At 47.4% G+C, this 26745-nt stretch overlaps 1 protein-coding gene across 1 annotated transcript in view; it reads right to left on the bottom strand.

Annotated features, from left to right (window-relative positions):
* Positions 1 to 879: 879 nt before the first annotated feature.
* The window catches only part of PAPPA (pappalysin 1), a 184297-nt gene continuing 158431 nt past the window's right edge, over positions 880 to 26745 (bottom strand). The window contains exons 20-22 of the mRNA XM_069771839.1: positions 22692 to 22763; positions 18712 to 18810; positions 880 to 7369 (exon numbers count right to left, since the gene is read on the bottom strand). Of these exons, the coding sequence (XP_069627940.1) occupies positions 7262 to 7369; positions 18712 to 18810; positions 22692 to 22763 (279 nt within the window). The 3' untranslated portion in view covers positions 880 to 7261. The remainder of the gene's footprint in view (positions 7370 to 18711; positions 18811 to 22691; positions 22764 to 26745) is intronic.

Below are 26745 nucleotides of genomic sequence, written 5' to 3'. Positions count from 1 at the left end.
AGCCTCATTCTCCAGGAGGAGAGAGACATGCACCTTCACTGCAGGTGAGCCAACTCTGGGGGGCGGTCAGGACCAGGACAGGCTGTAACACTGCAAGTGTGCGTGAGTGTGTGTGTTTATACTGGGCACAGGGCTTTATCATCACCAGACGTGCGTGAGCTCACTGTGCATACCTTACAAGGCCTTGGTCTGGCATGGGGGGGACTGCAAGCCCAGCTATCTCTTGACCACTGGAGACTGCCTTATCTTTATCTGTATGTTTTCTTGTGTGTCCAAAGGCTTTGTGCATTGGGATGTTCAGCTCTGGCTGCACATAGTTATCTTTCAGCCTTCCTTCCCTCCTTGGTAATACCCCTGAGGCAAGGCAAATTTCCATTGGGACTCATTTTCTGGATGACCATGTTCTGCATGTGATGGAGACTGTGAGCAGAGACCATGGACAACAACTTTAAAAAAAAAAAATTCTTTTTAAAATCAGAAGCATCCAACCTTCAAATTCTCAAGCATTTCTCACACCAAAACCTACACCAGGCACCAGCCTGCCCCGAGCGAAGCAGGACCTGACCCGCCTTGACAGAACCAAACCTGCTGGAGGTGAAATGGGCTCTTGGGATGACACATGGCTCTGGCCGGTGCTGCCTCCCTCCACCTGCTGCAGCCCTCTCCCATCAGTGCTCTGTCAAAACACTCTGATTTTTCAAAACCCCTGCCCAACACCAAAGCGCTGGAGCTCCAGCAGGAGCACGTGGACAGGGTGGCCCGTGCAGCTCTGCAGCCAGATGTGGGGCCCCACGGCCACACTCACCACCCCCCGGTACCCAGTGATGCTCGGGGCCGGCTCGACCGACAGCAAAGGAGACGTGGCAAGAGCGAGTGATCCAGTTCAGAACTCTTTAATACAAGCTTATATTGTTTGTGTTTCTGATTCTCTGTTCTCCCAACATCTGGGGACATTAACCCTCATATGTGTGTGAGCATGTGTATGAAGATATATACAAAATCACACAGTTAAATATTTAAGCATACAAGGTATTATATATTTATATAATATAGAACTTTAGGGTATAGGAATCAACAATGGCAAAATATTTCTGATGAATCTGACATAACTTTTTTTTGAGTGAAACATGACCTGTTTTTGAAAGACCAGAGGAAGTTGTTGCTTATTAAAAGAAAGAAAAACCTGTATAAAGAAATTCTGTGCAAATGATTTAAAAAACATCATGAACCAAAAAAGGACAACTGTTAAAAACTGTATTGAAAAAAAAATAAATTAGATGAACAATTGTGTAAATATAAATTAAAAAAGATGACAATCTTAATAAATAAGCTTTACTATTTACATCTTTATATATTGCTTGGAGACTTAAATTAGATCCGTTAAAAACAAACGAACGCAAAATAAAACCCAAAATCGGAGCAGCAAACGTACAGGCGTGAGGTACAGAATTAAGGGTTGAACTGTATTTTGCTTGTTTCTTTTTTTTTTTTTCTTTTCTCTTTTATACAGTAGACCAGTAGAATTCTTGTGAAAATAGATCCTCAGCACTTCATTGGAGTATTGGTTGACATGGCTTCCAAAAGGTGCCAAGAAAGATTCCATAATAATAATAATAATAACAACCATAATAATCATAATAATTATAACAATAATAAAAAGATACAATATGATACATAAATATGGAAGAGCAGTTGGTAATATGAATACATTTTTCTCTAGACGAGATCACAGTTTTATTTGTAAATATTACACTGATATATATATATAATATTACACATATAATATTATATATATATCATATATATATTTATATATATATTTATATATATAGTATGGCTCAATCCTGCTCCCAGTGAAGTCAACAACAACAACAAAAACCCCTGTTGACTTGATGGGAGCAAAATTCAGCCTATCATCTGCAGACAGGTAAGTAATTACAGAGGCCGTACAATGCAAACTCCACAATGGTTCCAATTCCCTCTTTAATTGCTGGTGAAATGTTTCGTTAAAGCCCTGGTTCTTTGCACTCAGAAGATGGAAACTGGTGGCTAAATTGTGGCCTCACCAAACGAAGGAAAAAAACCAAAAGACCAAACCAAACCAGAATGGGAACCAAAGACAACTTGGACTCATTAGCTCCGCATCTCGACCTAACAGGACTAACACCACCAACAAGTAGCACCAAGACTCCTCATCGAACACCTGAAGCCAATCCGAGCTCTTGTTTCTGGCCTCAGAGGAAGCAGTTATTATTCTTGATGAATCTTGGATGTATCGATCAGACGAAAAGGGGAAAATTCAGTTTGCCAAACTAAGACAGAAACAAACCGTTAAGCCCCACTTTGCTCTCACTAAAACGCTGGGGGTTTGAACACCGGTTCCCCAGGTGGCAGGAACAGCCCAACACCAAACCCCTATTGCCCAAATTGACTGTAGCTCCAAGGAAATACATCTTGGGCCACCTGGACCTGCTCCTGCTGATGTTTTGGTCACGCTCCCACTGAACTCAGTGGTCAAGGTCCTCCAGTGGAAAGGGGACTGTCCCCAGGGCTCCAGTGTGCCCAACACATGAGGTCAGCTGGAGACAGGCGTGCTTCCACATCCCCGGCAGGGAGATGGCTTTCCCCAGAGGGTGGGATGATGTGGAAGAAACACAAAGCAAATCAGCTCAGTTGCAACCGCTGAGACCAAAATGGGCCCCACAACTATGACGATTTCAAGAGCGTATCTAAGCTGGGCATACAGTCCTCTCCCAGTGATATGAACATGCCCATCACCTCTCACTGGGGCATCCAGGGATTGGGCAGGGAGGGCAAGATGCTGCCAAAAGGCTGGGAACTTCCACGGCATCCAAAAAAGTTCAAAGGCCAAATCGCCAGCTCTGAAACCCCTTTGAGCATCCCAGCCTCGGCTGACTTAACCCCATCCCCTCCTGTCTTGTAGCTTGGCCTCAAATGGAAATGACGGGCTGGAGTGCGGGAAGGGGACGGTCAGCACCCCGCTTCCCGCTCATGGGAATCACCTGTCTGCTCATGTAGCAGCTTTCTCCTTCCCCCCCCCCCCCCCCCAGTCTCTCGCAGCTCTTCGGGATTCAGACTGTGCAGTGCTTCTGAGTGCAGTAATTAGAGCACAGTGAAATACTGGTTAAATGTGTATGTACAGTTGGATAATGTAAAAATAAGCACAAATACACACTTAAAAAAATAATCTGGAAAAAAAAAATAATAATAAACTCCGCCCCCCTCCCCCCAGAAACAACGATATACCAGGGGGAAAAATACCTTAGTCTTAGTTCCTGGACTTATCACAAAGCACAAGGAAAACAAAACCAGACAATGTTATAAAACCTCACGGTACTTCTAGGGAAATCTACACTTAAGTATCTAGCGCTCTACTCAGCTGGCAGAATCAGTGTTTTCCTTTCAAACACACAAAAATAGGCTTTGCTCTTCTTGGATTTGGATTATGTGGGTTTTCTTTTATCCTTTTTTTTTTTGTGGCTTTTTTTTCTTTTCTTCCTCTCTGTAAAGCCTCACTTGTTGTTATTTTTTCCCCCACCTGAATCAGTTGCAGCAAGAAACTTTTGTTGGCTATTGGGTTTTCCTTTTTTCTCTCTTTTTTTTTTTTTTCCTTTTTTTTTTTTTTTCTTAACACAGGTAAAACCTAGAACAAACCGACAGTTACAACCAAGTGAAACCGAAACCGGAAGGGAGGTAGCTGGAACCCGACTCCAAGAGTCCTCTGGTGCCATCCTCCTTTCTCAGCCTGGGGGGGGGGACAGCGGAAGATGCAAGAAAAGCAAGAGGACACCAGCTCAGCCCATCTGCAAGAGGGTGGGGAGGGAGAGGGGTAGCAGCTGATAGGAGTTTCCCACCCCACCATGCACCATTCACTGCTTTCTGCTCCAGCTTTCCCTCCTGCTGGCCATGGACACCACCCATAGCCAGGAGGCTGGCTGGTGGCCCCAGGTAGGGTGCAGCCTTGGCTCACTGTCATCTGTGACAGAGAAGATCTTGGCACTAATGTGACCTGGACTTTATGAGCAGCTAAATTTCATCAGCATGAGCACCCTCTCTTGTTCCCCCAAACTTCTTGTTTGATGTTGTCCTACACTACTGGCTCGGTGGGTGGGGGTGGTGGGTAATGTCCCTCTCAACTCCCACCCAATGGCCATCACAGTCATGGACGGTCTTTCCTAGGGACTCCACTGGGCATTCAAGGCCCTTACAGTGGTAGATGCTGCAAGGCCATCCAACTGACCTTGCCCCAGGGTGGGAGCACAGGGGACGAGAGCTGAACAAGTATCCATGCCTCATGGCTCCCTTCACGTCCCCCCGGGTGCACGGTACAGCACCTGAAATGCAGAGGGCAAAGCTTTGCCCAAATGCAATTTTTTTCCAATGGAAAAAAAAAAATGCTGTTGGGTTTAACATGACTCAGGGCAGAACTTCTTCTGCTCCCAGTTCTGTCAGCCCCGTTGGAGGAGATGGACAGTGCCAACATGGCAGTTAGAAAAAAAATCAAATAGCAGCGTGGAAAGCCTGCCCACGGGAAAGGGAGTTGGGTCACCCCTGGACTGCAGGAGTGAAGCTGAGGTGTGAGGCTGTGCTGGCAACAGGCCACCATCTCCCTTGAGCTGAGAAGGACTCCAACTCAGCGAGCAGGGGCTGGCCCTGGCTGGGCAGAGGAGCTCAGCAGGCCCTGAGCTCCTGGGAGCCCACAGCAGCAAGTGGCAATAATGCTTATACAGACCTGTCTTTCCCGGGCAATGTCCTAGGTGAGAAAAGCAGATGGAAAATCTCCTCCATGCTGAGCTGTATAACTGAGAAGTGGATTTTGCAAGCTGAGCTGCCATCAGGATGCACAGAGGATGTGAACTGAGGCTCCCTGCTGGGGTGAAACCCAGGTGGGATGGAGGGGGGAGATCATGCCAAGATGCCGCAGGCATTGAGGACACGATACAGTGGCAGTCCGAAAGGCTTTTGAGGTTGTGAGGTCCTCTGATGGGCTGGATGGCACATGAACAAACGGCCAACACAAAACGGGAGGACAAAGGGACCAGAAGAAAGCAACCTTCTCAGAGTTATTTCCTTCCATTGTTAATTAGATGGCAAGAGGCAAAAGTGGAACTTTTGCCCAGGCCAGTTTTTGCCACTGCTCTCTACACTGGAGGACATTCAGCCTAAGTCCACGGAAGGAGCCCTGATCCCACTGCGCCTCTCTTTCCTGTACACCCCTGCACGGTGAGGGCAGAGCCATCCACACAGCTCCCATGGCCAGGTCTCCTCTGGGAATAACTAGGAGCTTCACCACAGAGAGCTCCTCACCTTCTTATGACAATCACCTCTCCATGCCTCTACATTTTAGTTCTTGAGATTCACCTCTGCTTCATTCCGATAGAAACAACCCCAACAGTGGGTGACAAGAGCCTGGCTCCTTGCACCTACAACTCTGTCAGTTTTCCATTTCTAGTTCTCCTACCCATTTTTACATTCATCTCCATGACCCCTCACCTTACCCTTCTGCCTTGCTAGAGTGCCTAAGTGTTCAATCAAGCAGGAGAAGGAAAAAGTCTTTCCAACCTGTCTTTACCCAGTAGATTGTGCAAGTCAGGAGAGTCCCAAGGAACAGACAGACTTAACACTTGGAAGGATGTTCTTTTGGATGTGTGTTCTTCCTAGCAGGAGCCTGAAGCAGCAGGAGACAAAAGACTGGAAAGACCTCTGGGATTTCTGTGGGATGGGTTGTAGCAGCAGCAGCAGCAGTAGATGCATTGGGCATCTCAGCGACTCCACATGATGAACCCTATGATGAAGTGAGTCCCCAAGGGTCTGGCACAACATGTTGCCCTCTGGGCTGAAACACGAGGATGGAGCTATATGACAGGGAAGCGTGAAGTCTGCTGCAGCTAATGCCCTTCCTTCTGGAAGATTACAAGCAGCTAAGCTCCTGGTCTATCAAAAGCATCTGACCCACTGGCCTGACAGCTTAATACTGACAAATATGGCCAAAATTCTAATACTGTCTCCTGCAGTCCTTTCACCATATCATGTACCTCCTCCTCCTCTTCCCTCTCCTCAGAAAACATGAGCATGAAACGGTTCTTAGATATAGACCACCATAAGAGGGGGGTGGAGGAGGTCTAGAGAACCACTTGGCTGGGTGGAGACCAGAAAGCAGATTCCTTTGGCTGGCTGGTGTCCTGTTTTCTTGCCCCAATGCTGAGGAAGAGACCAGAGGGTTTGAAAGGCAGGTTATAGGTAAGCTTTAAGGCAGACTGTTTGGTTGCATGGGGTTGTTTTTCACCCTGTCCTGACACAGTAAGGAAACTAGTTGTATGGGACATAGCAGCAGGAGTAGCAGCAGCAGACATGCTCAAATGACAAGTGCGGGTGCGAGTTACCCTCTCTGCTCCTCAGAAGCAATCATCCACATTCCTCAATGCCAGTCCTTAGACTCCCCACTCCCTAAATACACCATGGGACCACCTGCCCATCTCCACACAGAAACGTCCCAGCAGCCCTGCAGCTTGCAGGCAGGCTACAAGGGGACTTTTGTTGGCTTTTTGAGGGCAGGGGGAGAAGGAGGAGCTGTACAGAAAGGCCACTGCAGTCTGCTGAGCTCCTTGGCTGGAAGTAGCATTCCTGTGAGGAGCAGATGCATCCCACGTCTCGAGCTGGCTGGGCGTCTGGCAAGTCACTTGCCAAGAGGCACAGCCCTGTGGAGATCCCACCCCAACCTCAGTGCCCCGAGCATGCGATACCTTGGCATTCAGCATCAGAAAAGGCTCAGCTTGGAGTCCTCCAAGAGCACAGCCTCTTCCATGAACGGTCTGAATTGTGAGTTTGGAGAGGGGAAAGTTTTTGTGTTGATCATAATCTTTCACTCTTTCTCTCTTTCTCTACTTATTTCTATAAATATGTGTACATAAATAGCTTGTTTCTCGCCTTGAATCTAGATATGAACTGTTCAAATTAGGTGGGCTTAACATGCTGTTTTGATACATGAAAGTCTTCTCGACTTGACTCTTGGTTGTTTGTTTCTCGTCATCGCTATTTAAGATATAGTTAATACATAAACCCCTACTTTGAGTTCTCCTTGGACAAAAATTAAAGGCAGACTGGTTGAATTCTAAGGGTCCCTGGTGCAGAAATGCCATCCAGTTGAGCAGCTAAATGTTAAAAACGATACCAAAAGGGATGTGGTGTCTCTCCTAGCCTGCCTTGAGCAGTGTGGTCCTCCATTCCACGTCGCTTGGCATTACCCAAGACTGAAGCCACGGAGGTCTTTCTGATTGTGCTCTTGGGCGTTAGGGTCCCGGCAAGCACACTCTCCTTGTAGGTCACAGGACATAGGGAAGGGAGTAACCTGGGGAAGGAAACCAAAGACACAAAGACATGAAGGAGGGAACACACCTACAGCACCCTGGAGAACAAACGAGACCTCTGCAGTGATATCTTCAAAGATCAGCTGCAGTCTTCAGCTATGTTGTTTTTTTACAGTGATTTATTTTAGTGCTGAGCTGGTGGTGCACTGAGGCCTCAGGTGAGCTACCTGTCCATAAGAAAGGCTGTGAAAAGTGTAAAGGAGAACTTGTTCAACTCATGCAGTTACTGGTCAGCAGATATACCCTTAACAGCTCACATCAATCACATGAACATAGCTGGATAGGGAGACATGTACTTCTCGGGCGTCTCTGGGGCTTTTTGGGGTACTTATCACAATGCTTGGATCACAGTACACAGCCAGCCTCTTCTGAAAAGCTATCCTTATCCCAAAGGCTACAAACACTAAATGACAGCAATGTTACAAACCCCTCATCTCACAGGACCAACTCAAATGCTCACCAAACACTACTGGGTCCAGCAGGTCCCAACTCCAGCCGCCCCGTAGCACTCCTACCTACCTCCAGCTTGGGGGTTTTGGTGAACCCTGCTCCTGGGCCATAATCTCCCCTCTGTAGGGTATCGTTTTGCAGTAGGGCCCTATGACTTGGGCGCTGCTGCTGTGCCTAAGTCCATTTGTGCATTTAACTATGAATGTTCTTGGTTTCAATTCCTCAGGAACTGAACCAAACACTACCTAGCAGATCAGTGAAGCTGGAGGCCAGCAGAGACTTCTCTAAATACCAGTTGTGTTTCAGGTGAAGAGATGCAGCTAACGGGCACTGAGGAACAGCAAAGGAATGCAAGTGAGAGACTGCTATGTGCATGATCTGTCATCTGTCCATGATCCCTCTGGAGAAGCGTGGGAAGGAGCTGAAACAATAGCCTGCAGTGCCTGGCGAGCGGAAGTTGATTTTGGCCTATTTGCATCATAGTATTTACATAAAGAAAAGGGGGTGGCAGTGGAACAGTGTCTCGCTTGCCCTGAAGTGAATTCCCAAGAATTTCTCCCATCTGCACAGACTGAGCAAATGACCTCATTCCCCTCCTTTACACTCCTTCCAAGACAGTGCCACAACCTGTTCAAATGTTCCCGGCAAGGGCTCCATGCGTGCGGTGCGTCTGCTTCCCTTGGCTTTGCTGCCACATGTTTGCTCTCTCTTTCATAAACACTTTTCTCCAGGCTACGAAGCCTGGGTCTGCCTGTTCCCTGTGTATCATCAACAGCGCATCTAGGAATGTGGACTAAGCACTGTGCATGAACACATAGCTGTCATTTCCACCTAGACCTTCCATACATGTCCCTGCACGTCCATCTCTAGCGTGCCTTTCTCCTGACGCACACAAGAATGGGAGAGAGGGGTGTGGATCTTTATTTCACAACTGGGAAGCCTAAGGCAGGGACATGCTGACAGAGACATTAAATAGCCAACGCTCATCACCAAATCAGGGTTTAGACAGCCTCCTCCCCTTGCTTTTGACTTCATTCCCAGAAGACCTGACCCTCCAGGTAGAAGAGGGTGATGACTCTTTATCAAGCCATGGCCTTGGTGACTTATGAGCTAAATAACCAACCAGTGAATAATCTGAATCTACAATTGTGCAAATGTGGGGGTTGCAAAAAGAAGAGATAGTCCAAAAAGTTAAAAGCAAATGAATTCAAATAATTGGAAACTAAAGAAGTTCATAAACTGCAGAAAACAATAAGAGCTTAGGGGTCACTTAATCCAACAGAAGCCAGCAAGAGCAGGACTGTCTCATATCACAGTGTTATGAATATTCTTAGATAGGAAAACAGAGAAGTCTGCAAACAATGGGGTTTGGGGAGGAGGCTGAGGAGGGATTGTTTAGTGACTGAATTAAAATACTGGAAAGGAAAAAAAAAAAGATACATAAAAAAATTGACTGTTTTTGTTCAATGTAGAGGGAAACATTTTGGTTTAGATTATCTGCTACAGTTCAGGTTTGACATTTCCCTCCAAGACATACAAATAAAAAAGACTATTCCAGAGCAAAAGTTATGTCTTGAAATAAAAACTTATCTCACTTAGAAAATGCTCAAACAAAACATATAAGTATGTCTGGAGTTTTCCCCTATTTTTATTTTTTTATCCTGAATCATTCAGTTCAGTCTGGATTTGGCAACGATTTTGACTTAAAAAATCCTCCCTGTTGTACAACGAAGCTACTGGTTGGAGGCGAGACCTGGGAACTTGATTCCTTCATTTGTCTTGATCAAGCTTTTCCCTCTCCCTGGCCTGGATTCACTGCATTTGTCTGTAACAGTCTAACAAAGGCAATTAAGTGGCCCCTGCATTCAAAGGTCCCTCATCTTCCCTTGCACTTTCTTACAGGTCACTGTAAGCGTGTGCTCAGCACTGGAGCAACCTGAACAAAAAGTGCATGTAAGAGACTAGGTCGCTACTACATTGCAGGCAATTTCTGGTGAGATAGAGCCACTAGAGAAGAAATGTCTTGCCGTGTGTTGTCCTCTAGAAACCCTCTGGTCTCCTAATAGTGGTCATGGACAGAAGAGCAGAAGCTTTCTCTCTGGGGCAGAGCTGTGGCCCCAAGAGCAGACAGTTTCATGGCTCAGCAGCAGTTCACAGCAGTGGGTAGCCTGAGTGTAAGAGGGTTTCTTCCTGATCAGATTAGCCTCATTCACTTTATGTCCCTTACAGAGTTTTTTTGTGCAATTTGATTTTTACAATGCTATTGTCCAGACAGATGAATTGTTTTGTCTTATGGCAGTGAGCTCCAGAGATCAGTTTTCTATTATGTGAAAAGGCAGAGATTTCTATGGGTACTGAGCACATCCACAGTCATATTAGACAAGACAAAATTCTCCAAACACTTCTCAGTAATTCACGGTTTCCACTTCAAACAACAGCTACAAAAAATACACGTTTGACTTCCCCAAGGACCTGATTTCCACAGGTATTTAGGGAATATTACCCCACACACAGCATCTACTAGGATTGTCACAAGTACCCAACTCAGAGAAACTGTAAAAACCCTTAGAAGAAGGACTGTCTATTGCCTTGGGCTCATAGAGTGATAGCCCTCTGGAGTACAGAGCCATGAATAAAGCTGCTGGATGTGCTAGAAATAATAAATGCTGAACCTTTTTCTGAATGATAGCCCATTTAGGTGTGGAGCCCAGATATACATACTCCAAGATTAACTGCTTCTTTTCTTTTTAAATAGGTCTGTGAAAGCCCAACTCATTAACAGAATATATGACCTGTACTGAAATTTCCAGATATACCCATTGTAAAGCCAGTATTAAAGAATCGGCTCTTCTTCCTTCCACCCGCCAAGTCCTGCATTTCACTTATGTCTATCTCCCGTTGTAGAAAACCTGGCTAATATCTAGGAGGGCAGGGAGAAAAAGCTAAAAACTAAGCTTAGGGCCTGGCCTGGTCATTTGATGAAGTAGTGCAGGATATTGTCTCCTCAGGCTAATTAAAATAGGTTGAAAAAGGCACAACTGAAGAACACAGCTCTGCACACCTACGCGCACCCCCTACGCACACACATCTCCTGGAGATGATCCAGAACAGAGCCATGGCGTGGTCTGACAGCACTCAGGGGAATGTGGGTCACACCTGAACCACACTGGACCACAGACCTATCTATCTTCAAGAATAAACAGACACTATCTAAATCACATCCGTCACCCCAGGAGCGTGCATGGCATGACACGTCCTGCTCTGAACCTAAAGGAGCAATTGCAGCAGGTGTAGGCTTATGGGCTAGGCAGGAGGTTAGCACAGACGTCTGGGGTGCAAGACACACGAGATCCGAGACACCTCCACCTCGACCAACTCACCACCCGTGCTGCGCAGTATGAACCCATACTTCCATTCTCCACAAAGGTATGGGAGCCCTAAGCATCCTCTCCCACGCTAGGCGATAAGACCTTGGATAAAACCCAGGGTCCCTCTTGGAAACAAGGCCACACTTGTCCTTGATGCCATGCTCCTGACTATGGGAACAAAGACAAGGATACAACAGACCAGTGCAGAACTAGGATCCAGGTCATGAAATGAGTGAGAGGCCATAAATCCTCGCTACATGGCACCTATGTGAAGAGGCTGGTGACATCCCAAGACAGGTCCCTGCTGAGAAAGGCCAGTCTATAAGGCACTGGTGGGAATGTTGACAGGAGAAATCCCAGACAGGTACAGGGAGGGATGGGAAACAGTTCTGCAAAGGGTCAGAGCTCATCCCTCACACAGGCCCGTATCAGGTTGACCCGGCTGTACCTCCCATCCAGCGCGCTTGGGGCTGGTTCACAGCAGCACCAGGGCAGGCAGAATCAGGCCCGGGGAAGGGGCCAGGTTGGAGGCGGGGAGGGGGGAAGCAGGGGAGGAGGGCTGCGAAGTGTTGGGAAACAGCCTGTTGTTAGATTTCAGCCCTGAAGTGTTTGCGAAATCTCCCAGACAAGCCTAGCTGGAAATATGAAGGCCCTGCTGCAGACAGAGCCTCTGTGGGCGAGCGTGGCATGTCGAGATAAGCGTGGCAGGCCGTGCTGAGTGTCGCAGCCCCGCGCCTCCCGAGACCCCCGCAGCTCAAACGCCGGGGAGTATTTTGTTCCCTGACAAGGCCCTTGTGGGACAAAAATGCATCTTGTAAGGATCTTCTCAGTGGGTTTCGGCGTTTAGGTCACCAGGGGTGTTTTGAGATAACGGAACAAGAGCGAGCCCCCTTTTAACTCCAGGGGCTGGTATGCAGGTTCACACCTAGGGCATTGCTCCAGAGGGCCTGGGAAAAGTGAAGATGAAGCTCGCAGGAAACCTCCTCTCCACACAGCACATACAGTTTTAAAGGCTTGAATTTTTGTTAACTGCCCCACCATAAACCTGGCTTTCTCCCACTGAAGCCAGCAAACATGGTGTAACAAGACGTAGCTCAGCTGAACCCAACAGATGCTCCTCTCTCTCTGTCGGATATAAATCGGGAGCAGCCTCACCAGAACCGGTGGAAGCAGGATGGCCCAAAGCCAGCAGGGATCCCTAGGAAAGCCCTGCCCGCACGGATCCCCGCATCCCCGCCTGCCCGCTGAGCAGAGCAAGGGAGCCCATTTGCCAAACCACACGGAGCTCAGTTGCTCAGCAATCAGCTGCGCTTCCTACCCTCGTGCTACTGATTGTGCAAACATGAATGTAATTAGTCTAAATAATCACCAAAGATTTAATAGGAGCCAGACCACCCAGAGGCCAAATAGCTGGCGGTGGAGCAGGGAAGGTTTGTTCGTTGGTTTTTGTAACACTTGCTAATGAAGTGAGGTCAGATAGCAAAGCAAACACCCTCCACTAGCACGTCCCCTGGGAACGCTGTATGTTGTGGGAAGCCCCATGTCCCTTGAAGCCAAGAACGTTCTCTCAGGATAGGCAACATGTGCTACTACCATCACTGCTTTTAATTTATCACCGCCTGGAAAGCCTCCCTGAACGATTATGAAACCAAGTTCTGATCCCCAAAATAAGCTCCCATCCCAACCAACCATGACTGAAAGCGCTCCTCACATGGCGAACAGCTAGCCACTGAAGCTGCGACCAACGGTTCACGGGTAAGTGAGTTCACCCACCCGCCTGGGTGAACCAGCGTGCTGGGAGCACGCAGCAGCGCTCAGCCGCTTCCAGAGGCATGAAGCAACACTCCGTGCTTGTAGCCTTCCTTCCTCCATGCTCACCCACCATTCATTGTATCTCGTCAGCTAATTATAGAGCTGACAAACACACCCAGCTGGGGACACTGAAGTTGTTGGGAGCAGCATCATGGCAGGAACATCAGGTCTTCTGGATAAGCAGAACTTCCTCAGCTGGGGTGGTCACTTAGGCTGCTAATTGCACGAACTGCCTCAAAACCATGTTCTGCCAATGGAGCAAGACCTGAGATTCCCCGAGACAGGTCTGTGTTGCAGTTAGAGAGCTGGGAGAAGACGCTTATTTCTCCAAAATACCAAGAAGTGGTTATTTCTGTTGTCCTAGGGGTAGGACTGCAGCAGACCCCCCTTTCTGGGGAGACAGGGACAGTCTTTGGAAATCCCTGCTGGAGCCAGCAGCAGCCCCTCAGTTCAAAGCTCCTTTCTTTAGGCCTTGAATTCTCGGCCATAAAGTCTCTGAAGAGGTTTTGATAACTTGCCTATCTTTTAGATAAGCAAAGCTTTGGATGAATCCCACACGGTCCTCTATCTATCGCAAGTCCTCATTTGTTTTCCGCCAAGGCACTTGCTGGTTTTCCTCTCCAAGGTGTTGGACAGAAATGTCAAGAGGCTGAAGGGGCGGGACAATTTTTCTATTTCTTTTCTAAGTGCTGTGGGGCAAAGCAGTTGAGGGAAAACCCAAGTGATAACTGAGACAGGTTTTTCTCATGGGAGCTGTGGGTTTACCCCTTATGTGACAAAAAGGAAAGGCAGAGAGGAAAGACAGATGAGAGTTCGCCCTTTCAAATGGTTTAAGTTGAGGGAATTTTAAAACAGCAAATTCTGTGTATTTAAATCTGCAGGGACCAGACTGCAGGATCTTCAACTAAGCAAATCTGCGATCCGAGTCTGGAACAAAGTACAGAAGCAGAGCCTAGAGAGAGACATTTCTGATTTCTGCGAGGCCTTTCTAGACAGCCTTGTCCAGGGAAAACTTGTAAAAGGGAAGGGGGAGAGAAAAGAAGTGAAGGAGAACAGCGACCGGAGAGAAGATTTCCTGAAACAAATCAGAAAGCAATAGCCGTAGCCTCTCTCCCTGCAATGCCGCACACCCCAGGAGTTCCTTGCAGGCAGCCGCCAGCCCAGAGACAGCCAGTTATGCCCAGGTTATTTATTTTTCTCACTTTAGCAGTGTCACGTCTTTAATGTTTTAAAAAATAGTATCTTCTTTTATCTGCGGCAGGATACAAAGCAAGAAGCAGCTTCCTAGAGCAGCCAGGCAGAAGGGAGCTGGCAACCTGTGCTGGGTCAGGAGGGTAGGAAGATTAAAAGGAGATGGGATTTTGCTTTGTCCTTCACGGAAGACTTTATCCCCTCCAGATACACAACAGAAGCTTTCTCTCCCTTGGAGGTTGGCCGGCAATGGCCTTCCTGTCTCTCAAAGCTGCTCCTGGGTCATGCACAGGGCAAGCTGTGAGCAGCGCAGCCCCGTCCTCTGCCCCAACTGCAAACCCTGCCGCCGGCCCCCTGCTCCCCACGCAGCCCACCTGCCCGGGGCTGCGCCCTCAGGCACCGCAGGACACGCGTCCCTGCTGCCTTGGGTGGCTCTTGTCCCTGCGCCAGCCCTGGCTTCGCGCCCGCTGCAGGGTGACGCTGATCAATTAGCGCACAACAAATAATTAAGCTGATGAATGTCTCTTTTTCCCGCTTGCTGACTGCAGTTGCCTCGAATTTATGCCCAGAATATGACTGAATTTATTCGTTGTCGTTTGTAGCATTCAGAAGAGATCTTTAATGATTTCTTTTAAGCTTTCTAGCCTGATTGTGAATAGTGCAGGGCAAAATACTCATTATTTCCTATCTAAGCAGCAGCGCTGATTAGTCAGCGGTTGGTCAGATAAGTCACACCACTCTGTTCCCCTCTCGCTGCAGAAATGCGCAAGGTCATTTGCTGCTAATGCTCAAATGCAAAGGGAAAACATGGCCTAAGTGAATGCTGCACGGAAATTGCTTGTGCATTTTCAGGGCAACAAAACAGAGGCATGAAAAATCTTACATTAAGTAAGAGGGCTCAGAATTAAAGTGAATATGGGTTGAATAATTTTGCTTTCACACGCAGCCTGGTTCACAGCATTGTGTGCAGCTGAAAGTGCATTTGGGAGGGTAGTGGGATTGCAGTGAAACTTAAGTCTTGACAGTTTGTGGACATTAAAGATCTGAAGCCAGCTCTTACTTGACTGTTAACTCCTGAATCTTCACATGATGCAATGTTAATCTTCAGCCCTTTCCCAAAATAATGTGCAGAGTTGCTATGTTCTGTTAAATGTGAACCATGTGTCACCTCAGCAATGGCTGCAACGGTGAAAAGATGATAAATCTAAAGCTTGTAAAATGTCCTGTGACATTTTGGGAGAAAAACAGGTGTTGCATAAATGTTAGACATTTATGGGTAAACTTGCAGGGGCTTTAAAAGACTGACACATCTGCCACATAGTATGTAACCCTGAAAGAAAAGGAGCAAAGCAGTCTCTTTCATGTGTCTCGCTCTTTCTACAATCGTATGAAAATACATCCTCATCTGGTATTGGAATTAACAGAGCTGGACTCGCCCCTCCCTATGTCTCCTCCAGGTTTTTGGCTTTTACACCCAATGTGTATTTTAAACTGTGCCTTTTTAAGTAAGTGGCAAACTGTGCTGGAAGGATTTGGTATGCGGAGTATTTTTATTCAGCTCCCTTTTCTCTCACCTTTCATTGTTTTTCCCTTTGGAATATCTCCTGTAACGCTCCACTCATAAACCTCTTCAAAGGGAGGGCTGTATTTGAACAGCCTTGCCTGAAATCTGGTCTCAGTCAAAGGCCTCAGACGGGAAAATAACTCGCAGAGCTGAGACCGGCGGCCCCACGGCTGCTGCCGCAGGTGTCGGCAGCCGCTTTGCAGGCAGAGAGGTGCTGCCTGCCACCTCTTCGGCTTTGACGCTGCAGCCCCGCCGGCTGGGTTATTATTCCCCCCTTTACCCTATAAATGTAATAAACTGGGACTTAGCATCTTGCTTTTGGCATGGAAGGTCCAAGGAGAAGGTGGTTTTCTCACTCCTCCTGAGTGCATTGTTCAGCTCCTGGGATGTTGGTGGTGTTTTGGGAGAGAGGAGAAGATTTGGGAAGCTGAATGCATGCCGAGGAAGCGATGGGCTCTGTGGTTCAGCCCTCAAACCATGTGATCTCTAGGATGGGTGTTTCTAACGTCCAAAGTAGGGCAAGTCTAATTGTCCCAATCACAAAGACACAGCTCCTAGTGAAGTCAGAGGAAGCAGACTTATCTCCAAAAAGCTACAAAACCTCCCCATCCATGGGGAAAATGCACGAGACCTGTGACCAGCTGCCTGTCTCTGAACCACTTGCCCCTTGCATCATGCAGTTTTAGCACAGAAACCAGTAACCAACTAGGCTACAAAGTGCTTTCCCCCTCTTGGGTGGTCACTTCATTTCTGGGTGGCAGCGAAGCAGCAGAAATTTTGAGTGTGACTCGCCTGGCTGGTAAGTGCTCACGACTCTGTGCAGATCCCACTCTGTCTCAACTCCCTGCCCAGCAATAAATTCTGCTACCAAACCTTAACCCTACCCCTCTCCCCCTCAATTCGGCACTCACATCCCTTGTGTTTCAGTCCCATCCCCACCCCAGCAATACACTGTGCCCTTAGCGCCTGTCTTGATGGGGCCGGTTTGGGTCGGTTCCCTCCCAGCCACCTCACTTCCATTCCTCTGGCACCTCTTGGGATTTTTCATCCCCTGCTCTCAAGCCTGGAGGCAGCAAGATAAAGTTTCCCAGGCAGGCTGTTGTAGGAGGAGAAGACCTACGCCATGCTGAGCTACCGGGCACTTCCAGCTCTGCTCTCCCAGCTGGTGGGCCTGTGAGGCCAGCAAGCAAGCTGTGCTTGCCCTTGGGCTGCTCCTCCCAAGGAGGTAGAAAACCAGCCAGAGACAGGAATCTCTTCTTGGAGACAACACTGAAGATGAGCCGCTGCCTGTCACCCCGCTCGTCTCTGCAGTGGTTGTTTCAGCAGGGAGCCCCGTACGGGCTCTCCAGGTCCTACTTCACCCCTGGGGAACAGAGAAGCTCACCTGCCCGTGCTTCCCTCCCAGCACATGGCTTGCAGGGGCACTGGCAAAAGAAACACAGCAATACAGGGGAAAATTTGTCCAAAAAAGCACATTTAGGAAAACTACCTCTTCCCCAGTGGAGAAATGAACAACTTCCACTTGCCAAGACATGTCCGCTTCCCTTCCCAGTGTTCCCAGATGGGCCAGAGACAGCCCACACTGCTGTACTGGTAAGAGAACTTTGGCTGAACCAAGGAAAAGAAGCCTCCAGCCAAAGCTGTCTTAGAAAGGACTGGTCCCTGCAGAGAGGTCTTCAGTCCCTCAGCTGTGGTAGAAAGGACCTTCTTCCTCAGATGGGAAATGGATGATGTCATATGCTGAGCCCAAGCTCCCTCAAGTTTTCTTATTTATTCATATATATCAGTTAGTTAACAAAGCTGGATTTTTCTTCTGATCTACACTCAAATCTTGAAGACAAGCTAAAAATCTCACATGGCAGAGGCTAAAATTTTCTGTCCTTTCTTTGGGAAACAAGTTCAAAATCTATCCCGGTTAGAAACATATGAAATGTTGTACTGCTTCAAATCACAAGCTCCATTGCTCCAGCCACTGTCTCTAACAGTGGCCAGAAATGGGTGATAAAGAAGCATAAAAAAGAGGGATGTGTGGAGGGATCCTTCCCCAGGCTCAAGCAGTCAATGCTTTAGATATTCCTGAGGCAGAAACTGCATCCAGATCACAGCGTTTAATAGCCACTGATGGAGCTCACCTCCACGAATATGCCTGTTCTCTTTTCAACTTCAAATTCATTTTTATTCTTAATAATACTCTGTGGCAATGCATCCTATCATTCAAATACACATTGTGCAAATAAGCACTTTCTTTCATCTGTTCGCATCTTGCTTCCAGGTAATTACCATTTCCCCCCCTCATTGCTGTGTGATGAGAAACAGTGGAATTTATTTTCCTAAGCATCTTCCCTGCATTAAATACTGTTTTTATAAATCTCTGCCACTAACCATGTCCATTGTTTCTTTCGCCAGATTTGCAGGTTCTGGTCTATGTGGTCTCTGTGCAGAAGATATTTCACATCTCTACTCAGCCCTCCTGCCCTGCTCCACACCATTCACTGTCCCACTCTGTCCTTTCGGAGATGGGGTGGTCAGCAGCGAGCCGTGCGCATGTGGGTACACACGGATCAAAGTACAGACCTACAATGATGCTTTTGTTTTGCTCTCTGTTCTTTTCCTAATGACTCCTAACCTTTAGTTTCCCTTTTGAGCATCGAGAGTATGTATCAGGACAGGCAAATCTACCCTTCTCAGTGTTTCTGTGTGAAGGTCGCCTGAGCACTAGGTGCAGCTTTGCTGATGAACATGCCCCAGGGTTTTGGAGGAAGACAGCCTTTGCCTGTAGAGAGGCTAGGGTTGATTTCCAATGAATGAATGATGCCTGGACTGAAGGTCCTTCTGAGACTTCAGACCTCCCCTAATCTAGCAAAAATAAATTTTCTTCCAGGCGCAAAGCAGCACTCACCAAGGAATTCCCAGTGAAAAGAGGAAGGGGCATCCCTACCTTTTTGGTCTTGACTGTTGAGGCACAGCAGTCCCCACCATCATAGTTGCAGAAGGCTCGGTTGTTGATGGAGTCACAGTAGTTGTCCCCCATGAAAGGCTGAACAAGAAAAAAGCAGAAAAAGGCTGAGAGTGTGGACATGGACAAAACCTGTAACAATATGTCAGAAGGAAAATATGAAGACTTGAAGGAGCCATATAGTTTGTAACATTACCAACTCCCCTGAAAAGCAAGAGAGAATTATTCCTCTCTCCCTTCAAAGCAGACAGGAAAAAAAAGGACACTAAATGGAAGGGAAATGAGCCCTTGTTGGCTTTTCACATCCCACATAAGATGATGCTTCAGGAATATTAATTTGACTAGGCCCAGAGACAGCATCAAGGCATCTAAAATTGTGGCACCTTTTGATAATTTTAAGCTAACCTTCCAAAACTATGTGGGATAAGAAGGTGGTTATGTATAGCAGCAAAACTGGCTTGCTTTTAATAGCTGTACTTTCCACCACAGTTCTCCCAACTATGCAACAAGTGTCAGCAATGAGGGCACAAAACATATCACAAAGAGAAATGGAAGTGGTCTGAGCTCAGCATAGGGACGACGTGCTCTTGTTCGCTGACCAGCAGTGACTGCGTGTGACCTTGGCCGTGACACATAATCTTCCTCCATTCTACAGCTCAGAGCCGGGATAATGGCAATTATTCAGAGGGACGTTGTGGAGAGCTATTAAGTAAAATTCATAAATCACCTTGAAAAAAGAAAATGTGGTCACTAGTCTATGCAATGTGATCACTAGTCTATGTGCTGCACAGGACCTGAATAATAATCATGATTCTGAAGAAAAGGCTCGAAGTCTGGTTCTTCATTACACGTTGGAGCCCTCTTGGTCAGTAAGTACAGAAGTCTTTCTTGGAAGTCAAAACTGTGCCTGGTATGAGAATCCCAGGCAGCAATGAAAGCTCAGAAAAATGGATGCTCAGCAGAGAGCACAGTCTTATCTCTGTAACACTTATTACATGTACAGGCCTATGGGGCCATTCCCATTTTATCTGCTCTTTGGAAAATTCATTTACTCTGCTCTGAGAAAAACACAGCAGGGACTTTCCTACAAGAAGGCATCATTGCAGAGCGGGTGGGGAGGCTTGTGGAGGTTTCCTGGGAGGATTTTGCAGCAATTGCAGTACCAGAGTCTCCCTGATGACAGATACCTGAAGGACCAGCCATGAGAGCTCACTGTGCTCTCCTCAGACAGAGCCATGGCCATGCTCATAGGTATTGAAACGGACCCTGCGGAGTGGTGCAGACGCAGGCTTTCACTGCTGATGTCTTGCAAATTTAAATATTTCCGTCAAGGTATAGGAAATCCAGGCAATGATGGCAATATTGGACCACAGCAGGACTACCAAGAGATGACTGACTCATTGCATGTCACTTGTTGAGCTACATGCAAATACTACAAATGCTGACAAAGAAATCAGAGTTACAGGGTGAGGCTCCTATCCCTGCAAAGTGCCTTAACTCCATTGACTTCCACAGAGATTGACGTATTTGTACAGGCAAAGTCTTTGACTTGCAAACACCCTTCCAATTTAATTAATATGCTAAGAGTTAAAAGGGAATGATTTATAAGTAGATGGAGAGATATTTTTATGCCAACCTGGTCATATTCAAAAATGTGAACTTTGCCAAACCTCCCAGGAAATTTTGTAGGCTTCCCATGTTTCACTTGTACTGCCTGGCTGTGCCCGCTTGTCAAGAAAGGCTTGACTTTAATTTTCCATGCCTATGCCTGTACCCTACACATATGAACACTGGAAAATTAGTAGAAGAAACTTGTGGAAGAATTTGCATTTCACTCACACTGGCACAGAGTAGGCAAGTCTGTCCTTTGGAGGAGAAGAATGGGACAAATAGCATCTATTCTGATTTGGTACCAAAATCCTCATTTGGGAGACCTTGGAGGCCTGGCTGTGGAGGGTGAGGTCTCTATAGGTCTTTATGCATATCTTAGTGCTCCTGTATTTTCGGAGGACTATACAGGTAGTTCAGAGGGACTAGTTTTCTACTGAAACACCTAAGTTAGCTGCCGAGAAGTCTGGGGCTGACTCAGAAACCTCTATTCCTGCCACTAGGGAGCGACAAAAAATCACATTGCGGCAGCAGTCTGGGTTACCACTGTGAGCGCCAAGAGTAAAATAAGGCCTCGCTTCCAGCCTTCTATTCAGGGAACCCTCCCTAATGTTAAGGATATTAATACATTAGGGATTGTATCCACTTAATGGCCCAGTATTATTGACCTACTGGCTTATTAGTCCCTGTTTCCATAGTCGTGAAAAAAGGTTTGGCGAAGATGGCTTTTCTTCTGAAATCTTAATGCCAGAGAACAAACTCTGGCCCATTCTTGGATCCTGGAAGCATCATGCTCTAAAAATGATGCTAGAGGCCATTATCAATTGTCTGGGCAAAGCCTTCCAAGATGATAGATTGTGATGCAGTGACACTGCTGAATGAATGATGAAAAGAAGAAAGTTCCTATTGATGCAGAGGGGTCTGGCAATTAACAATGATGGAAGGGAATAAAATGCTGAGAAAAAGCATGTCAGTAATAATGGCTTCTGGTAAATTATTACATCATTGCAAAGTTTGCCTCAGTAACAACTATCCTTAAACAGCAGGAGAATGGATACCCAATGGTGCATCAGCACCTGAATGGCATTTCTTAATGGTCGCTGGATGTTATTTTAGCTCTCTTTGGAGAATAGCGGCGCCTAGCCAGCCTGCATGAATGCAATGCGTGAGATGGCTTATGACATTCAAAGCACTGACAGCAGAATGCTTTTCATTTAGGGAACAACTAGACAGAAACTATTACATTGTTGGAGAGTTATTACTCTCTTGGGCCCAACATTCGTATGCGAAGGAAACCTGTCTTTCACTTCAAGACAAATCACGTCGCACAGCAATGTGGTCTAGAGTTTCGTGTCAGATTTAGGAATTCTGTGCCATGTTCTGCCACTCCGGGCAAATAACTTCAATGCGCTTATAAAATTGGGTTAGTGGTGCTGAGAGCACAGTCAGTGCTGCAGAAAGTCAGGAGATGTGGGGTCAAGACAACTCTTCCACTGTCCGTCCGTGTAACCGAAGCAGCCATCTATCCCTCTGCCTGTGACCTACCCCATTTCTAAAACAGGCATGAAGCTTCCCAGCCTTACAGAGGTACCACAAGGACTGACTTCTTGACATGAGTGAGATACTCAAGGGCTGGCATGATGGAAACCGCATGAGCGCCATGACCCAGAGAGAGGTGCTCCAGCCCCGTTTAACCACTGGAAGCATCTTAAGACTTCTCAGACTTTTCAAAAACTGTTGCCAGCAGAAACAACATCCTTCAAAATAATTGCTTTTTTCAAATAACACGTAAGACTGTAAAAATGTATCACAGCTGAAATGTAACTGCATTTTTCTGTTTGGTTTTTTTTCTGGTTCAGATGGAGGTGCACAGCAGAGGGATGTGTGATTTGCTCACTGTCCAGCTGTGCTGTCCACCCAGTGGTATCATTTCTGCCTCTGGCTTTCCTGAATTTTATCTGCATACACCAATGCCCAAAGCCTAGCTGGCCTTGGAAAGAATTGGCCCTCTAATAAGATGTCAAAATCAAGGAAAAACAATTGAAGTTTTTTGCAGCTTCCCAGAAATTCCCAGATCCTGGGAAATTCTGACAGTGTACCAATGTTGTCGAGCTACTTGATCATTTAACTCCTGTGAGAGTCACCCAATCATCGGCTTTAGGAAAACCATCAATTTCACCACTGAGTGTCAGAACCGATGCAGGCGATCACAGTCTGTTTGATAGGACAGTCAGGACAAAACCCTGTTTGCCCCACTTGAAAAACAGCATTTACAGCCCATGTGACCACAGTGACTGTTACCATAACATTTAGGAGAGCAAGCACGGACCACCTGAGCTAATGCGAAAACTCACCTCGCAGCCTTTGACACAATGAATCAGGGAAGGGTGAGGGTACCACTTGAGTCCCGCCGTGCAGACAACGCTCTGGAGGGAAGAAGAAAAAAACCCAACAGGTTAAGACAAAGAAATCAGTGTACAGAAAGTCAGCGTGCTGGCTCCTATGGCTCTCCTGTACTTAACCAGTGAAGTTCAGTTCCTAACACCTCTTGTGTTCTCAGGATCTGGCTGTCCTCCAGGTATTTACAAGAAGTGTTGGACTTGACACTTGCAATAACAGAACATTTGAGATTAAAATAATATTTAAGGTTCTCCTAAAACGTCACGTCCAATATTTCACTCATGGTGGGGGAACGTGGCAGGGAAAGGCAAAGGCACAGGTCCACTGTCTTGCTCGTGGGTATTGGGGACACATTTTAGGATTTAATTGAAGGATTTCTTTGGTGCTGCAAAACATTGTTCTCTTTCACTACCCATCGTATCTGTGCTTCTTGAAGATGCTAAAGGTGGACTTTCAGATACATTTTCATACCATCCTTTAGATCTTAAATGGAAGCACCTCCCACTACATACCTTCAGAATAACCCCCAGAAAGGACAATATCATCTGCTACATTATATGAGCTTTAAAGTAATTCCTGGATTTATAATAAACTCTGGAGTTCCTAGTTTTGGACAAAAATGATGACCAGCCTACTCAATGATGACACACCCAGGGCAACCACTGTTTGCCTGTAGACATGGAAACTTAGATTTTAAGAGTGGATGAACAGTTTGGCCAGTTAGTGGAGATGGCAGGTCAATACCATGGAGGTCTAGGAGATAGGACTCCCATCATTCACCAGGACATCAGGCACAATGCTCATTTTGGGTTATCATCCCCGGATGGAACACTACTACGTCCAGCTGGGCAAGATGAACACATAGGTGCTTACCCAAAGCCGGGGTCGGGGTTGGATGGAGGCCTGGGGAAGGAAGGGATTAACATTTGGGAAGACCTGATGCACAAGCCATCCCTTCCTCTGTTTATTTGAGGGCTAATTTAATCCATCTGCAGGGGAACCTCAGCATGTTTTTACAGTTTCTGTCATTTGAGGCTTACCTGGCGTGTGCTAGAAAAAGGACTTTTATACTATCTGACTTGGGCTGTTTATCTTTCCGATGCTCTCGGATTTTCCACTATTAGTCAAGCCCGGCTTGCCCCACCTGCCTCGTAACAGGGCCCGTCTGTGTGCGTGGAGAAGCGGCTGGGCGAGGGGGGAGGATGTTGTTTATCCCCCGGGAGGGAGGCTGCAAGGTGCGGGGGCCCTGCGGTGTCAGACATTCCCCCAGCACACTCTTGACAGACAGCTGGAGATTTCCAGGCTGTTGCCTGCCACAAATGGTGAGGGGTTTTTTTTTTCCCTCTTCTGTTTATTGCACTTCAGAGGGAAAAGAAAGGAAACTTTTCTAGGTTTCAAAATAAACAAGGCCAGTCAACAGACCAGGAGGGGGGGGACAGTAAAGGAAGCAGTTCAAGAGCATTTGAACCCAAGAATCAAACCAAAGTAGAAAAACTCAGGCGTTTGCCTCCTGCATCCAAGGCCAGCCAGACAATAAGAAGTGCAGTTCCAAAGAGCATCTCACATTCCCCTGGTAAGAAGCATCAATATTTACAAAACCTCTCGATATGTGTGAATGTGTGTGAGCATGTGGAGCTAACAAAAGGAGCTGAATAGCCCTGAAACAGGCTCTTAGGAAAGGAGGTTTCCAAGTAAGAGCAATCCCTTGCAGAAGATGCACTGACTACTTTCCTGACCCTCCCAATATTAAAAACCCAGCACCCTCCCTTAGAGGAACGGATAGAAGGTGAAGCCTCTGCTAGGACAGTGCTCTCCTTGGACATCTCACTCAAGGTCGTCTTCAATCCCATGGGCTGCACAGCCTGGGGCTGGACATCCTCCAGGGAAAGGGATTGCCGCCCCGGGCTGCTCTCCATAGCGTAGGAAAACCAGTTGACCTTGTGCTAGATTAATCACTAGGTCAGTGGGTCATTCACATTGCTTTTGAGTGGTACCTGCCAACAGCTTAGTCCCAGTTACTTCGCCCTCTCCTTGGATGATACTTTGCTAGCTGAGACCATTAGAGCTACTCCAGCTGAATTCAATCCTGCTAATGTTCACAGAGCTGGAAGCGGAGTATGCTCAGGGAAGGGCCATCAGCCATGGTCCTGGCTCCTCTCGATGGTTTTCTAAACCTGAATTCCCACCACCCAGCCTGTTTGTACCCTCAGGCTGCTGCTGTGGTATGTGCGGTGCAATGGCATGGGACAGGGGTTACAGGTAGAGAGAGAGACTGGGTTGGAAAATTGAGAAATTGGGAAGGATTCAGGTTGCTGGGCATCATTCCTGTCTCTTGTGGTGCAAAGAAGCACACAGGTGCCATAGGGTGCTGCATGGGGCAACTGAGATAAACAAATGTGTAAAGAGCAAGCAAGGAAGGGTACAGGCAGCACTACTGCAGGATCTGACCAGGATCCCACGGCATCACTGCGCACAGAAAGGAAGGTGGACTCACAAGGCCGACAAAGGATGCAGTAAGAGGTTGATGGAAGGACCACATCCAACACGTGCCAGGTGGTGCACAGGGGATAAAGCCCATCTGGCCACTGCCTCTGCGAGCCCCATCCCTTCCTCGTGCTGCCACGTGCTCCAAGCCGCTGCAGTGACATATGCCGCTCTTACGGCCCCAGCTCCCCTCATGCATCGGCTTCTGCAGCACAGCTGCCCTCCTGCGTGGGCCACGCTGTGCAGCCGGGTGTATTGACTTTGGTCCTGTCCCCATCCCAGAAACGCCATCCAGCCACATCTGCGGTTTGGTGGCTGTGACTCCATCTGCTGCGAAGGGAGAGGAAGCCGGGATGCGCTCCCACAGTAGGTAACAAAGAGCCAAGAAAGCAAATCAAGCTGTCATTTTCTGCTTGTGAGGGAAGACCTAGTGCCTCCCGTCACGGCACTTCCCTCCCATGGTGGGACTAACACAATGATGTCAACCATTTGTGGGCTGCAGAGGAGATTAGGTTTCCCCAAGAGAGGCCAGTGGAGAGCTCTCCCCCACCTTAGATGGGTCAAATGTCCCCCAGGGCTAAAGCCCAGGGACTGGCATCTACTGGTCTCAGCTAACTCTCTCCTCAGGCACCACATGAACATGACAATTAACCATGGGCTTAGCGTGGCAGTGGTGAGGGGATCAGCCACTGCTGCCACGAGAGGGGAGACACGGCAATTTGTGGCTGTTTCCTCCTATAGCTATAGACGCGGTGGAAACTCCTGCCTTCCCAGGCGCTGAGCCGCCGTGCTGCAATAAGTCATTTCACCGCTCCATGACTCAGTTTCCCTGCCTGCACAATGAGCCTAACACTCACAGAAAGGGGAGAGGGGAAGGAAGGAGGAAAACTTCAAAGCTTAAATGAATAGGGGAGTATTTAAGAATTCCTGTTAATGACTTCTGGACATCCCAGGGCTTGCAGTACATATGGGAAAACACATCACCAGCGTAGGGCAGCATCCCAGGCATGCGGAGGGGCCATGGCCACACTCAGCCCTGCTGGTAAGCAGAGTTGGGGCATGTTGGCCCTTTCAAGGCTATCCCAGGCATGCACACGCTTGCACAGCATTTGGCCTGTTCCTGCTCAGCACAAAGGCAAGGATGCAAATTCAGACAACCAAAGAAATTATGTGTCTGCCCTGTTTCTCTGCAGTCAATGGGAAAGAGCTGTCAAGCTGTCTTTCTGAGATATTTCACTTTTTTCTCTCCACTGCCTGCATAGTCAGTCTTGGCAGCTCTATCTATGGGTGTCTTCAACAGCTCGCTGCCCCTTGCACACGTACGGTAAATGGGAAATTGTGGGAACAGCAACGGTTGCTCCAAACATGGCCCACTGCAGAGCAACAGACACACAGAATATTTCAGGTGAATTTTTCTTCCTGCTGAAAATACTGATTTGGAAGACATGGCCAACTTACACTGATTTCAGCAAACTGTTTCAGACCCAACAAAACAACTCAACCTAAACCGGTTCTGAAAAACAT

This window comes from Haliaeetus albicilla, chromosome 26 (assembly GCF_947461875.1).
Source record: "Haliaeetus albicilla chromosome 26, bHalAlb1.1, whole genome shotgun sequence".
Classification (NCBI taxonomy): domain Eukaryota; kingdom Metazoa; phylum Chordata; class Aves; order Accipitriformes; family Accipitridae; genus Haliaeetus; species Haliaeetus albicilla.
The sequence above is the reverse complement of the archived record's forward strand: the minus strand, read 5'-3'. Positions and strand labels throughout refer to the sequence as shown.